The following is a 15,578-nucleotide window of genomic DNA, read 5'->3' as shown; positions in this document are numbered from 1 at the left end:
GGAGAGGAAGGCACTGTAACTGAAATGTAAAAACCACTTAACATGTATGAACTGTGTATTTTTATGTTTAAAAGATGAATCCTAAAACATTAACAGAGTTTTTTAAGAATATAAACTGAAAGTGAGAAATACTGCAAATTCATAAACAGTGATGTTACAGATAGCAGTGAATTATGATGGAAACTGTGCTCTTAGCTCACTGAATAAGAATAGACCCCAGAATTATGCCTCTGTGGGTATAACTGGGTATTTTCCTTTATGTGACCTTTTCCAATAAATTTTCCCAAGCCTTTTACATGGTAGAAATCATTAACCAGCATTTTGTGCCCTGGAAAAAAATATATCAGATATCATTATTTCAAAGTCTGAGTTTATCTACTCCGTCTCACATGTAACTGAACTGTAGTAGATCTGCTTAACTATTTTGGGTAGTACTATTTGATTTTAAAACACAGATAACAGATTTCTCATTATAGGAGTTGGCCCATGGATTAAGTGAACTCCTGTCATATGAAGGCAATGTTGAAGAAGATTTCTATTCAACATTTCAGGTATCCTTAAGGGCAAATAGCTTTCTGTTAACCAGGTATTTCATATGTGAAAAATACCCTTTGTTACCATACACCCATCATTAGAAAAGATGAACAAGGACTGATCAGTACATACCAGCCCCTATCTTAAAGGATCTTAACCTGATAAAGTAGAGATAGAGAAGCAGACACATATAGGTGAGCAGTCAAGGAAAGTGCTTAAAGAACGTCAGCAAGGGTGAGCGTACTCTGCCACGCACCTGGCCTATGCCCTTGACTCAGTTACTTTCTCAGAGCTTTTCAGCTTCTAAAAACAAGCCTCTTCTGTCGCTTCAATGCAAGAAGTTAGAAGCAGAAGCTAATCGATCAGACCAAAACTCTCTCATTTCCACTCCCCTGACAATAATCAGGAGGTGGAAGTTATAGTAATCCACATGACTCCAAAGACCTGAGTGCTTCCCTAAATGGCCGTGCAAATTTTGTTAACATCAGGAAAGTATTTAACTGTATTCAAGAGGGTTAAGGCCCTACTCTTTTACCCTGAAATGCTTTCACGAGTCTATTCTTAATACAAATATCACAAAAGCCTAGCCATTCTGTAGTTTGTATATTTAGAAGAGGGGGGAAAATGTTTTCTTTTTAAATTTTACAAACCTGTTCACTGAAGTCTGTCAACATATCAGCCATACCAGTAAATATGCTGTGTTGGAATCTCCCATCAGGTGTTTCAAGAAGAATTCGGCATAATTAAGTCCTATAATTTAAAGCCAGGTGGTGATAAAATTCCAGTTACCAATCAAAATAGGAAAGGTAAGTTAAAACACGATTTCTTAATTAAAGCGCATTAGTGTTTGCCATTTACTTTTACTATTTAACAGATATAAAATTGTTTTCCAGAATATGTACAGCTTTATATTGACTTTCTTCTCAACAAATCCATCTATAAGCAGTTTGCTGCATTTTATTATGGATTTCATAGTGTGTGTGCTTCAAATGCCCTAATGGTGAGTTTAAAACTTCATGCTTTCAGTTAGGTTTTGTAATACTATGATATTGACAAATAATTCCTTAAATATTTTAGTAGACAGGCTTTTAAAATTTAAAAAAAAAAGCTTTCTAGTTTTTTTTTTCTTGAGGAAAATAATAAAGATTTTCTTAACATCTTTATTGGTATAATTGCTTTACAAAGGTGTGTTAGTTTTTGCTTTATAACAAAGTGAATCAGCTACACATATACATATATCCCCATATCTCCTCCCTCTTGCGTCTCCCTCCCACCCTCCCTATCCCACCCCTCTAGGTGGTCACAGAGCACCAAGCTGATCTCCCTGTGCTATGCGGCTGCTTCCCACTAGCTATCTATTTTACGTTTGGTAGTGTATATATGTCCACGCCGCTCTCTCACTTTGTCCCAGTTTACCCTTCCCCCTCCCCACGTCCTCAAGTCCATTCTCTACGTCTGCGTCTTTATTCGTGCCCTGCCTCTAGGTTCTTCAGAACCTTTTTTTTTTCTTTTTTTAGAATCCATATATATGTGTTAGCATACGGTATTTGTTTTTCTCTTTCTGACTTACTTCACTCTGTATGACAGTCTGTAGGTCCATCCACCTCACTACAAATAACTCAATTTCGTCTCGTTTTATGACTGAGTAATATTCCATTGTATATATGTGCCACATCTTCTTTATCCATTCATCTGTCGATGGACACTTAGGTTGCTTCCATGTCCTGACTATTGTAAATAGAACACTGCAATGAACGTTGTGGTAAATGACTCTTTTTGAATTATGGTTTTCTCAGGGTATATGCCCAGTAGTGGGATTGCTGGGTCATATGGTAGTTCTATTTTTAGTTTTTTAAGGAAGCTCCATACTGTTCTCCATAGTGGCTGTATCAATTTACATTCCCACCAACAGTGCAAGAGGGTTCCATTTTCTCCACACCCTCTCCAGCATTTATTGTTTGTAGATTTTTTGATGATGGCCATTCTGACTGGTGTGAGGTGATACTTCACTGTAGTTTTGATTTGCATTTCTCTAATGATTAGTGATGTTGAGCATCCTTTCATGTGTTTGTTGGCAATCTGTATATCTTCTTGGGAGAAATGTCTATTTAGGTCTCCTGCCCATTTTTGGACTGGGTTCTTTGTTTTTGTGATATTGAGCTTCATGAGCTGCTTGTATATTTTGGAGATTAATCCTTTGTCAGTTGCTTCATTTGCAAATATTTTCTCCCATTCTGAGGGTTGTCTTTTCATCTTGTTTACGGTTTCCTTTGCTGTGCAAAAGCTTTTAAGTTTCATTAGGTCCCATTTGTTTATTTTTGTTTTTATTTCCATTTCTCTAGGAGGTGGCTCAAAAAGGATCTTGCTGTGATTTATGTCATGGAATGTTCTGCCTATGTTTTCCTCTAAGAGTTTTATAGTGTCTGGCCTTACATTTAGGTCTTTATTCCATTTTGAGTTTATTTTTGTGTATGGTGTTAGGGAGTGTTCGAATTTCATCCTTTTACATGAAGCTGTCCAGTTTTCCCAGCACCACTTATTGAAGAGGCTGTCTTTTCTCCATGGTATATTCTTGCTTCCTTTATCAAAGATAAGGTAACCATATGTGCGTGGGTGTACCTCTGGTCTTTCTATCCTGTTCCGTTGATCTATGTTTCTGTTTTTGTGCCAGTGCCATACTGTCTTGATTACTGTAGCTTTGTAGTATAGTCTGAAGTCAGGGAGCCTGATTCCTCCAGCTCCGTTTTTCTTTCTCAAGATTACTTTGGCTATTCGGGGTCTTTTGTGTTTCCATACAAACTGTGAAATTTTTTGTTCTAGTTCTGTGAAAAAATGCCATTGGTAGTTTGATAGGGATTCCACTGAATCTGTAGATTGCTTTGGGTAGTACAGTCATTTTCACAATGTTGATTCTTCCAGTCCAAGAACAAGGTATATCTCTCCATCTGTTTGTATCATCTTTAATTTCTTTCATCAGGGTCTTACAGTTTTTCTGCATACAGGTCTTTTGTCTCCTTAGGTAGGTTTATTCCTAGGTATTTTATTCTTTTTGTTGCAATGGTAAATGGGAGTGTTTCCTTAATTTCTCTTGCAGATTTTTCATCATTAGTGTATAGGAATGCAAGAGACTTCTGTGCATTAATTTTGTATCCTGCTACTTTACCAAATTCATTGATTAGCTCTAGTAGTTTTCTGGTAGCATCTTTAGGATTCTCTATGTATAGTATCATGTAAGCTGCAAACAGTGACAGTTTTACATCTTCTTTTCCAAATTGGATTCCTTTTATTTCTTTTTCTTCCCTGATTGCTGTGGCTAAAACTTCCAAAACTATGTTGAATAATAGTGGTGAGAGTGGGCAACCTTGTCTTGTTCCTGATCTTAGTGGAAATGGTTTCAGTTTTTCACCATTGAGAACGATGTTGGCTGTGGGTTTGTCATATATGGCCTTTAGTATGTTGAGGTAAGTTCCCTCTATGCCTACTTTCTGGAGGGTTTTTATCATAAAGAGGTGTCAATTTAAATATGACAAAGGGGGCTTCCCTGGTGGCGCAGTGGTTGAGAATCTGCCTGCCAATGCAGGGGACACGGGTTCGAGCCCTGGTCTGGGAAGATCCCACATGCCGCGGAGCAACTCGGCCCGTGAGCCACAATTACTGAGCCTGCGCGTCTGGAGCCTGTGCTCCGCAACGGGAGAGGCCGCGACGGTGAGAGGCCCGCGCACTGCGATGAAGAGTGGCCCCCGCTTGCCACAACTAGAGGAAGCCCTCGCACAGAAACGAAGACCCAACACAGCCATACATACATACATACATACATACATAAAAAGAATGTAAGCAGACAAGAATAGCATTAAAAAAATAAAAATTAAAATTAAAAAAAATAAATAAATAAATAAATATGACAAAGGATCTGAATACACATTTTTCCAAGTAAAATACACAAATGTTCAAGGGCATATGAAAAGATTCTGGATATCATTAGTCATCAAGGAGATGCAAATCAAAACCACAGTGAGATTCCACTTGACAACAATTAGGATGGCTAAAATCCAAAAGTGAGGCAATAAGTTTTATCGAGGATACACGGAGAAATTTGAACACTCATATGGGGTGGAATGAAGATAAAATGGCAAAGCTGCTCTGGATAAAGGTCTGGGAGATCCTCAAATATTAAACCTAGAATTATCATATGACCCATCAATCCCACCTAGGTACATGCTCAAGAAAATGAAAACGCATGTTTGATCAAAACTTATATATGAATTTTATAGTAATGTGATTCATAGTAAGCAAAAGGGAGAAACATCCAAATGTCCATTAACAGGTGAATAGATAAACAACATGTTTTATCCAATCAGTAGAATATTATTCTGACATAAAACAAAGGAAATATTCACACATAGTTGTCTCTTGAAGAAATTATGCTGAGTGAATGAAGTCCTTCAAAAGGCCATGTATAATTCTTTTAATATGAAAGAGCAGAATATGGAAATAGAAAGTAGAGTAGTGGTTTTCTAGGCTGGGGGACTGGAGGAGGAGGATAAGAAGATTAGCAGTGATAGCTACAGGGCAGAGGAGTTTCTTTTTGAAGTAACAAAAATCATCACAAACTGTGGTGATAATTGTGTGTATCTGCAAATATACTGAAACCATTAAAATGTACACTTAATGGATACCTTCTAAAGTATGTGCATTATATCTCCATAAAGCTGTTCAAATAAATCAATGCATGAAGTGTTTTGCAATGCAAAAAAAAAAAAAAAAGTGGTGTTGAATTTTGTTGAAAGCTTTTTCCGCATCTATTGAGATGATCATATGGTTTTTGTCCTTCAATTTGTTAATACGGTTTATCACATTGATTGATTTGCATATATTGAAGAATCCTTGTATTCCTGGAATAAACCCCACTTGATCATGGTGTATGATCCTATCAATGTGCTGTTGGATTCTGTTTGCTAGTATTTTGTTGAGGATTTTTGCATCTATGTTCATCAGTGATACTGGCCTGTAGTTTTCTTTTTTTGTGACATCTTTGTCTGGTTTTGGTATCAGGGTGATGGTGGCCTTGTAGTATGAGTTTGGGAGTGTTCCTTCCTCTGCCATATTTTGGAAGAGTTTGAGAGGGATAGGTGTTAGCTCTTCTCTAAATGTTTGATAGAATTCGCCTGTGAAGCCATCTGGTCCTGGGCTTTTGTTTGTTGGAAGACTTTTAATCACAGTTTCAATTTCAGTGCTTGTGATTGGTCTGTTTATATTTTCTATTTCTTCCTGGTTCAGTCTCAGAAGGTTGTGCTTTTCTAAGAATTTGTCCATTTCTTCCAGGTTGTCCATTGTATTGGCATATAGTTGCTTGTAGTAATCTCTCATGATCCTTTTATTTCTGCAGTGTCAGTTGTTACTTCTCCTTTTTCATTTCTAATTCTATTGATTTGAGTCTTCTCCCTTTTTTTCTTGATGAGTCTGGCTGATGGTTTATCAATTTTGTTTATCTTCTCAAAGAACCAGCTTTTAGTTTTATTGATCTTTGCTATCATTTCCTTCATTTCTTTTTCATTTATTTCTGATCTGACCTTTATGATTTCTTTCCTTCTGCTAACTTTGGGTTTTGTGTTTTTTTTTGTTCTTCTTTCTCTAATTGCTTTAGGTGTAAGGTTAGGCTGTTTATTTGAGATGTTTCTTGTCGTAGGATTGTATTGCTATAAACTTCCTTCTTAGAACTGCTTTTGCTGCATCCCATATGTTTTGGGTCATCGTGTTTTCATTGTCATTTGTTTCTAGGTATTTTTTGATTTCCTCTTTGATTTCTTCAGTGATCTCTTGGTTATTTAGTAGTGTATTGTTTAGCCTCCATGTGTTTGTATTTTTTACAGTTTTTTTCCTGTAATTGACACAGGTAGCATTGTGGTCGGAAAAGATACTTGATACGATTTCAATTTTCTTAAATTTACCAAAGCTTGATTTGTGACCCAAGATATGATCTATCCTGGAGAATGTTCCATGAGCACTTGAGAAGAAAGTGTATTCTGTTGTTTTTGGATGGAATGTCCTATAAATATCAATTAAGTCCATCTTATTTAATGTATTATTTAAAGCTTGTGTTTCCTTTTTATTTTCATTTTGGATGATCTGTCCATTGTGAAAGTGGGGTGTTAAATTTCCCTACTGTTATTGTGTTACTGTTGATTTCCCCTTTTATGGCTGTTAACATTTGCCTTATGTATTGAGGTGCTCCTATGTTGGGTGCATAAATATTTACAAGTGTTATATCTTCTTGGATTTATCCCTTGATCATTATGTAGTGTCCTTCTTTGTCTCTTGTAATAGTCTTTATTTTAATGTCTATTTTGTCTGATATGAGAATTGCTACTCCAGCTTTCATTTGATTTCCATTTGCATGGAATATCTTTTTCCATCCCCTCACTTTCAGTCTGTATGTGTCCCTAGGTGTGGAGTAGGTCTCTTGTAGACAGCATATATACGGGTCTTGTTTTTGTATCCATTCAGCCAGTCTATGTCTTTTCGTTGGAGCATTTAATCCATTTACATTTAAGGTAATTATCGATATGTATGTTCCTATTACCATTTTCTTAATTGTTTTGGGTTTGTTATTGTAGGTCTTTTCCTTCTCTTGTGTTTCCTGCCTAGAGAAGTTCCTTTAGCATTTGTTGCAAAGCTGGTTTGGTGGTGCTGAGTTCTCTTAGCTTTTGCTTGTCTGTAAAGGTTTTAATTTCTCTGTCGAATCTGAATGAGATCCTTGCTGGGTAGAGTAATCTTGGTTGTAGGATTTTCCCTTTCATCACTTTAAATATATCCTGCCACTCCCTTCTGGCTTGCAGAGTTTCTGCTGAAAGATCAGCTGTTAACCTTATGGGGATTCCCTTGTATGTTATTTGTTGCTTTTCCCTTGCTGCTTTTAATATTTTTTCTTTGTATTTAATTTTTGTTAGTTTGATTAATATGTGTCTTGGCATGTTTCTCCTTGGATTTATCCTGTATGGGACTTTTTACACTTCCTGGATTTGATTGACTATTTCCTGTCCCATGTTAGGGAAGTTTTCAGCTATAATCTCTTCAAATAGTTTCTCAGACCCTTTCTTTGTCTCTTCTTCTTCTGGGGCCCCTATAATTCAAATGTTGGTGCATTTAATGTTGTCCCAGAGGTCTCTGAGACTGTCCTCAATTCTTTTCATTCTTTTTTCTTTATTCTGCTCTGCAGTAGTTATTTCCACTATTTTATCTTCCAGGTCACTTATCCATTCTTCTGCCTCTGTTATTCTCCTGTTGCTTCCTTCTAGAGAATTTGTAATTTCATTTATTGTGTTGTTCATCGTTGTTTGTTTGCTCTTTAGTTCTTCTAGGTCCTTGTTAAACATTTCTTGTATTTTCTCCATTCTGTTTCCAAGATTTTGGATCATCTTTACTGTCATTACTCTGAATTCTTTTTCAGGTAGACTGCCTATTTTCTCTTCATTTAAACCCTCTTCTGGTGGGTTTTTACCTTTCTCCTTCATCTGCTGTGTATTTCTCTGTCTTCTCATTTTGCTTAACTTCCTGTGTTTGGCGTCTCCTTTTCACAGGCTGCACGTTCATAGTTCCCATTGTTTTTGGTGTCTGCCCCCAGTGGCTGAGGTTGGTTCAGTGGGTTGTGTAGGCTTCCTGGTGGAGGGAACTGGTGCCTGTGTTCTGGTGGGTGAGGCTGGATCTTGTCTTTCTGGTGGGCAGGGCCACGTCCGGTGGTGTGTTTTGGGGTGTCTGTGACTTTATTATGATTTTAGGCAGCCTCTCTGCTAATGGGTGGGGTTGTGTTCCTGTCTTGCTAGTTGTTTGGCATAAGATGTCTAGCACTGTAGCTTGCTGGTCGTTGAGTGGAGCTGGGTCTTAGCGTTGAGATGGAGATCTCTGGGAGAGCTTTCGCCATTTGATATTACGTGGAGCTGGGAGGTCTCTGGTGGACCAGTGTCCTGAACTCGGCTCTCCCACCTCAGAGACTCAGGCCTGATAACCCGGCCAGAGCACCAAGACCCTGTCAGCCGCATGGTTAAAAAGAGTTCCACAGATATGGCTTGAAGTCTATAGACAAATCATCGATCATCAACTTGTATTGTCCTCTTCCCTCACAGCCTGGATACAAACCTCCAAGCTCATGTAGATTGATGGCAGAATTCAGTCCCTTGTGGTTGTGGACTAAAGTTCCCATTTCCTTGAAGACTTGGATGGGGTGACTCCCAGCTCTCTCCGATTCTCTCACATGCTCCCCTCCATTTCAAAGCCAGCAGCAACATGTACTTGGAAACTCTCTGGCTTCCTCTTTGGCTACCAGCCTGTGAAGACTCTTTTCTTCTTTTCTTTTCCTTTGTGCTTAGTCTTGTTTCACTTGCTCACAGGGTGCCGTGTGGGGAAGACTCGCACCAGGCACTTCACAGCAGGGTCCCTAGTCAGTTTTCTAGTTTTTAAAGGCAGAGCTAGAAATAAAAATAGTTCTCTCATTTCAGCCTTAATTTTCTAAAGGGAAAGAAGACCAGTCAACTCCATTCCCTCCCCACCCCACTCCACCTTACACTATGTCTTATACTATGTCTTTTAAGGCTTTAAAAAATTTCCCCAAGCAGAGTGGATGAAGAGATCCCAAGGGCTGCAGGTCTTTAATACTGTGGGGCAAAGCACAGAAAATAGTCAACAGTAAGCTCCAGGGCAAAAACCACAACTTCTTACTGTTTAAGGAACAGGTTTATAACTGCTTCCTGCCTCTTCAGGGGTCCCCCCAGCAACTCTTGAGTTGCCTTTTATCTGCAGGATGTAGTTTGTCAACAGAGTCATGGTGGACTCCAGTTGGTTTGACTTTTTCTTAGCCGTGTGAGTATGGGTCAGTTGCTGTTGAGAACACTATGTCGGAAATGTCATAAGATAAAAGCGTAGTTTTCTCTTCACCACTGCTCCCCTGGGCACACTCCATCAAGCCATTTGTACCTCCATGCAGTTTTATAAGGGGGGTTGGGAGCAAGGTCTTCAATGTGAATTATTTTGCACAGGAGAGAGCTTGTTTTAGAGTGATCTTTGTCACATGTTTATTGAAAGTACCTTTGAAAATGGAGCACCTGTTGATTTCTAATTGAGTTTTGTCTGTGACGCCCTGTAGTTATGGGGGTGGAGGGAGGGAAAATAAATAAATAGCATAGCAGTTCTCTGTTTTTAAATTGTAATCTCTTTAGGTGGGAGACAACCTATGTAAGTGTAAAAAACAAGTGAACAACACAAGACAGACTAACCTACTACTCAAACTCTACAGTGTACACAGGAGGCTTTATGGATGTTGGAACCAGGCATGTCAATAGATGCTGGAGTATTGATAGCTGAAAGAGTTTCAGGCTGGGTTTCAGGGAAGAGTTGTAGTTTGGATTTATGCTTAGTCATCTGCTTGTTTTTCTGGCAAACTGCTAATTGCTATTATTTGCAAAAGGGGGAACCTAACAGTTTGACAAAATTTATAAACTTTCAGAAGCAAAAATACCTTACCTTAGTAGGAAAAATATAAATGGAGATTTTTCTTTAACAAAAATGGTTTGATTTACTATAAGAACGTCATGATTTTTGTTATTTGATTCAGTGAAAATAGTTCCAATTTCACTTTTTTTAATCATCACTTTTTCTTATCATTTTTGATAAATAATTATTGGCAGCTGCTTCGTCCAGAAGAGGTTGAAATTCTGGTCTGTGGAAGTCCTGAACTGGATATGCACGCCCTGCAGAGAAGTACTCAGTATGAGGGCTATGCGAAAACCGACTTGACTATACGGTGAGCTTTTTTTACTTCTGAGAGTGAGGGTGCTGAAGAGGGAATGAAAGAGAATGTGGTTCGTTTATTTGCATAACTTACAATCTTTGAATCAAGTTAAGTCAGCTGAAATACTGTACAGCCCACACTGCTTTATTTTATCTCGAAAATAATGTGAGAATATTAAATATGAAATCACTTAGCAGTCCCCTTAGGAGAAAGTAATATAAGTAAGTTTCTACAAAAGTATAGAGATTTGACTTTCTTTTTAAAAATTACTTTGGTTCTAGAATTGCGGGGATGCCACGCTTTATAAATAGCCTTTTAATAGCACTGTGTTGAAAAATAAGGAAAATTATATAGGAGAAAAATGGCTTTTGTACTCTCTACTGTTAGACTATTTTTATAATGATGTTAGTCAAAAATCTAATTTATATTAGAAGCCTGTCATTCCTCAATTTCACGTTAAGGGTATTATGTACGTTTAAGGGAAGTTGTTTCCCTAGAGCTTACTTTATATTACTTTATTCTGATCTGCAGGACTTTTGTCAAGACATTTTATATAAATATCCTTTGGTGTTCTCTAGATACTTTTGGGATGTTGTGCTTGGATTTCCTCTCGATCTTCAAAAGAAGTTGCTACATTTTACCACAGGAAGTGACAGAGTACCTGTAGGAGGAATGGCTGATTTGAACTTTAAAATCTCAAAGAATGAAACTTCTACTAACTGGTAAATTTCCAAATTGTAATTTTTTTTAATCTGTAGGTTTTGCTAATAATAATATGTTTGGAATTAGAGGATTCTTTGATTCTGAAGTTGTTTTCATAGAAAAATCTTGGGAGTAAGCATGGCTTTGAAATAAGAGAGACTATGGCTTAAGGTTCTGTATGAATTTTGAGAACTACCAATACAAACTGATAATAATTCCTGTGCATCAGCTTTTTACTTTGCTAAGTCAACTGCTTTGTAGTTGCTTCCAGAATCTAGCTTGCTTTTCATAGTAGATAGTCTAACCTTCATTTTTACTTAAAGGTGTTTTTTATTTAAAATACTAAGGTGAGTTTTTTGGCTATTATAATTAGTTCTTGTACTGGAATACCTCTAGTGCTAGTCTTTTTTTCTTTATCTAGTGCTCTTTGCATATGAAAGTGATGCTGATGATGACTTTAAATTATTTTCTATAGTGTTGATGGGTTAATGCTAATCTACTTACTTCTTTTCCCAATCTCCTTGTAATTTCTAAAGCTAATTTGAGTAGACACTACTTTGATTATAATCATTTTTTTCTCCTGCCCCATATATTCCCTGAGCTTTGTCAGTTCTTCCTTTGATAAATTAGAACTGAAATCTGTCCTTTCCTTTCTCACTGCCACCACCGACAGCTGTTCCGATGCTGTGGAGTTCCTAAGGACTGAGGGAAAGGGTCTAAGAAATCTGTAGGAATTTTGAATAAAGATAACTGTGTCATCGGGTAGAGGGTTGGGAGAGCTGAACAAAAAGATTCAGAGGATGAATGTTGCTTGTACCTTGAGGGCAGCAACAGGAGAAGCATGGGTATCAAGTGTTCCAGAAATGTTCTTTTTATTATTTTTTGACAGTCAAGACTAAAAAAGTAGTAACAGTTATATTATCTACTATTCTGCTGGGTGTTTTATGTAGATAGCTCTTTTCATCTTCCCACCCATTCAAATAGTTTGCCTTATGATGGTGATGAGGCAACTGAGATTTGGAGACATGAAGCCGCTTGAACAAGGTCTCACAGCCAGAAAGTTCAGGAGATGGTATTCAAATTCAGATTTGTCTGACTCCAAAAATAATGCCTCTAGAATATAAGTTTTGTGAGAGCAGGGACATTGTCTTGTTGGTAAACCCAGCCCCAGTGTCTAGAATGGTGCCTAATACATAGCAGGTACTCCAAAATATTTGTTCAGTAAAGGAGTGGATGAGTCATCGCATTGTAGTAGAATAGATTTGAATGTGTGTATCCAGGTACTTTGAAAGTTGCTTACCAGTCATTCTGTGTTTGTTTTAGGACTTGGTATCTTTAAAAAAATTTTTTTCTCTAGGTTGCCTGTGGCCCACACCTGCTTCAATCAACTTTGCCTTCCCCCCTACAAGAGCAAAAAGGACCTGAAACAGAAATTGATTATTGGAATTTCAAATTCAGAGGGTTTTGGACTTGAGTAACCTAGAAGACTTGAACTATATTTTATATGTAGCATTCACTTCCCTCTTATTGTGCCTTTAACCTTTTCATGTTTCTGTCTCAAAACACCTTGACAAAGCTCACCAACTTTAAAATACCGATTTTTTTAAAATCAAATATGAAGTATGTTCAGTAGAGGCATGGTTTTCTAAACACCCAACACTGCTTGAGTGAGAAAAAGACCAGATGGCAGAGACAGGTGTGGGTCCAGTCCCTCTTTTTTATAGCACTTTATCATTCTCCATAAGTAGTTTGTCACAGGTGTTCCACTGGGAAAGCATCGTGCAGTAAAGAATGCACAGATGACAGAGTGGAGACCAGTGGCAGCTTGTGTGCTGCTAGCACACAGTAGCAACACAGATAGCTACATTATCATTAAGGTAAGGCATGTAGCCATATTTTCATATAGCGGTTAAACAACAGTATAATTGCAAATGCAATTTACAGGGTTTTTTGATATACTGGCTTTGGTCCTCTAAGATTCTTTTCAACCGTCGCTGAAAAGCATGTAAATAACTACATAATAGCCTGAGAATAATGGGATTTTGATAGTGCCATTTATTGCTAAAGATTTATTTTTACAAAGTAAATTCAGGGTTTTAGATGTGTATACAGCTTTTACAAATCAATAAAGATGATTGTACAAGAGTGTAACTATTTTCAGACTAATTGGATTCAAGGTTATATTCTTTTACATATTGTTAGTCTGCATGCATATGCGCAGTAAGCTAGTTACTTTGAGTACTCTGTAATATTTGTATAATCATTTCTTCTTAAGGGTCAGAATATTATATAGAAAGGAAATAGAACTGACTAATCACTGATAAATTAAGTCAATTACAAGCACAAAAAAAAGAGAACTGTTTTTATATATACTTTGATTGATGTACAAGACTTATTTCTAATATTTTTTGATCACCAGTTGTACTGAAACACTAATTTTTGGGAAAAAGTAGGGTAAGATATTTGACAAAAGTGAATACAATAATAACATTTGTGTCAAAATGACGTAGCTTGGTGTAAAAATAAAGTTCAACATTTTGGCTGAAATGTTTGTTTTCCACTGGATTCTGAATATAGCAAATTCAAAAATACCCTTTTTGGAGTTTCTTAATAAAGTAGCATGTAAAAAGAAACTGCATTTTTTAAGTCAGACAGTAAAAGGTTTTCTTTTTAATTTACAGCAAATGAAGCAGTTTTATTAGCACATTATAGATATTTCCAAATCAAGAATTCTCTATTATACTTTGATAGCTTTCCTTCAGAAAACTCTGAATATATATTTGCAATAATAATGAAGCCAGCACTTTGTACCAGCACATGGTTCACATGCAAATAATACTTTCCCAAAATTTTTTTCTGAGTTACACTACTATCTTATTACTCTGCTTCCTACACCCCACCAGCAGAATTCTTTTAGGGTGGAGGAACTAATCAGCTTGTTCTGCATTTCTGAAGTCAACTTGTGAATCTTAGAGGAAAAGGAGTTAGTTAGTTTACTATTCTCTTGAGACAGAAGTGACTCCGCTTTTCCACTTGGACATACTATTTAAAGGATTTTTCTTCGTACAATTTTTGGAACACCTAAGAGATTTAAAGCCATGTTGGTTTTGTTTTGTTTGCTCTGTTTTTAATCCATATGCAAATAAAACTGCTTCTCCCTTACACTGCTTGAACTAGAAAGTAAGATGTTTAACATAGGTTACTACTAACTAATAAGCACAAAAGAATCATGTGTAAGAAACCAGATTTAAGTGTTTTAAATAAGATGTAAACAAAGTTTTTATTTGGTAGAGACGGAAAAATTGTGTTGGTTTGGTCTGCATGTTTAATGATGTGCTTGTATATCAATAGCTATGTCATTTTTAAATAAGAAGTACACAAGCAAGCCAAATTTTTAAATGACAGAGTCCATAAATAACTGGAAAATTTTTGTTGTCTGTTGTTGAAATTTATAATCATTTATCACTAAATTGCACATTGCCTTTATTTATTTATGCTCTGGTTTTGGTTTACAGTGTAATTAATACCTCATTTTTTAAAAGAACCACTACTGTTACATTTCGTTAATTTAAACAGCTAGAAAATTCATGTAGTTGCTTTTTTTTATATATACTCTGTTAATGAATTCTTGATTTTTGTATCTGCCCCAGTAAATTAAAGCATTGCACAGTATTTATCAGTATTTACAAAATGTCCTGTCCTTTCTTAATCTTTCCTTAATTAATCATATTTTTGTCTGTATGATTAGAAGTTTTAACAGTCCCTCTTTTTTGTACAAATGTGTATTGTATTACGTTGTTAATTTCTGGATAAATTTTTTTCAAATATTAAAGTTATATAATCAGCCAGGCTTCAGTTCATTTTTTGAACATTAGGCAATGAATTAAAACCACAAGTTTAAATATAAATGTAAACTACTCTCTTTGTTACACTGTCTCTTAAACTGGTGCTTAGGAAAATTGCTAATACATACACCTTCAAAAGATATGTGTTGTTGACACCAAATATAACTAACTTCTAGCATTATTTTTCAGTACAAAACAATGTATAGCCAATGGCTGGATGATCACACAGATAGTCCACCAAATGAACGTTATACCACCATCAAGGCCACCTAGAAATGAACTAAGTATGACATTTCATTGGCCATCGATAGACAACTTCAGATCTGAAGTATTCCCCTCCAAAACCATTAATTTGGCCCTTTTCCCCCACATTTTCTATGTTAATGGAAGAAAAGAGGAGATTATGAGAAAGTAGGAGAGAATGTCATGGGTGATGAATGGAAGAAGATAGGTAGCTGGATGGAAGACTAAGGTGAGTTTTCACAGGGGAGGGTACAAGATCAACTCACCCAGACCACACACAGCCTTGAGTCCAGTGAGTGGTTAAGAACTGTGCTTTGGAGCCAGACTACCTGGGTTTGAGTTTACTGTTCAATAGTTGTGTTTCCTTGGGCAGGTTACTTAATCTGCCCATGCCTCAATTATCAAGTGAAAATAATTTATAAAATGGAAATAATAAACCTATCTGTCTCGCTGATAGGGTTCTAGGGAAGAAT

General features: G+C 36.7%; 1 protein-coding gene across 2 annotated transcripts in view; it reads left to right on the top strand.

The window, feature by feature from the left end:
* Window positions 1-14,821, top strand: part of HECTD2 (HECT domain E3 ubiquitin protein ligase 2) — a 77,520-nt gene extending 62,699 nt beyond the window's left edge. For both annotated transcript variants that reach the window (XM_057531239.1, XM_057531238.1), the window contains 6 exons: window positions 477-551; window positions 1,253-1,340; window positions 1,428-1,534; window positions 10,212-10,327; window positions 10,894-11,037; window positions 12,375-14,821. In XM_057531239.1, coding sequence (XP_057387222.1) covers window positions 477-551; window positions 1,253-1,340; window positions 1,428-1,534; window positions 10,212-10,327; window positions 10,894-11,037; window positions 12,375-12,495 — 651 coding nt within the window. In that variant the 3' untranslated portion in view covers window positions 12,496-14,821. The remainder of the gene's footprint in view (window positions 1-476; window positions 552-1,252; window positions 1,341-1,427; window positions 1,535-10,211; window positions 10,328-10,893; window positions 11,038-12,374) is intronic.
* Window positions 14,822-15,578: the final 757 nt, after the last annotated feature.

This window comes from Balaenoptera acutorostrata, chromosome 16 (genome assembly GCF_949987535.1).
Source record: "Balaenoptera acutorostrata chromosome 16, mBalAcu1.1, whole genome shotgun sequence".
NCBI lineage: Eukaryota > Metazoa > Chordata > Mammalia > Artiodactyla > Balaenopteridae > Balaenoptera > Balaenoptera acutorostrata.
Note: the sequence above shows the minus strand (reverse complement) of the source record. Positions and strands in the feature narration are given on the sequence as shown.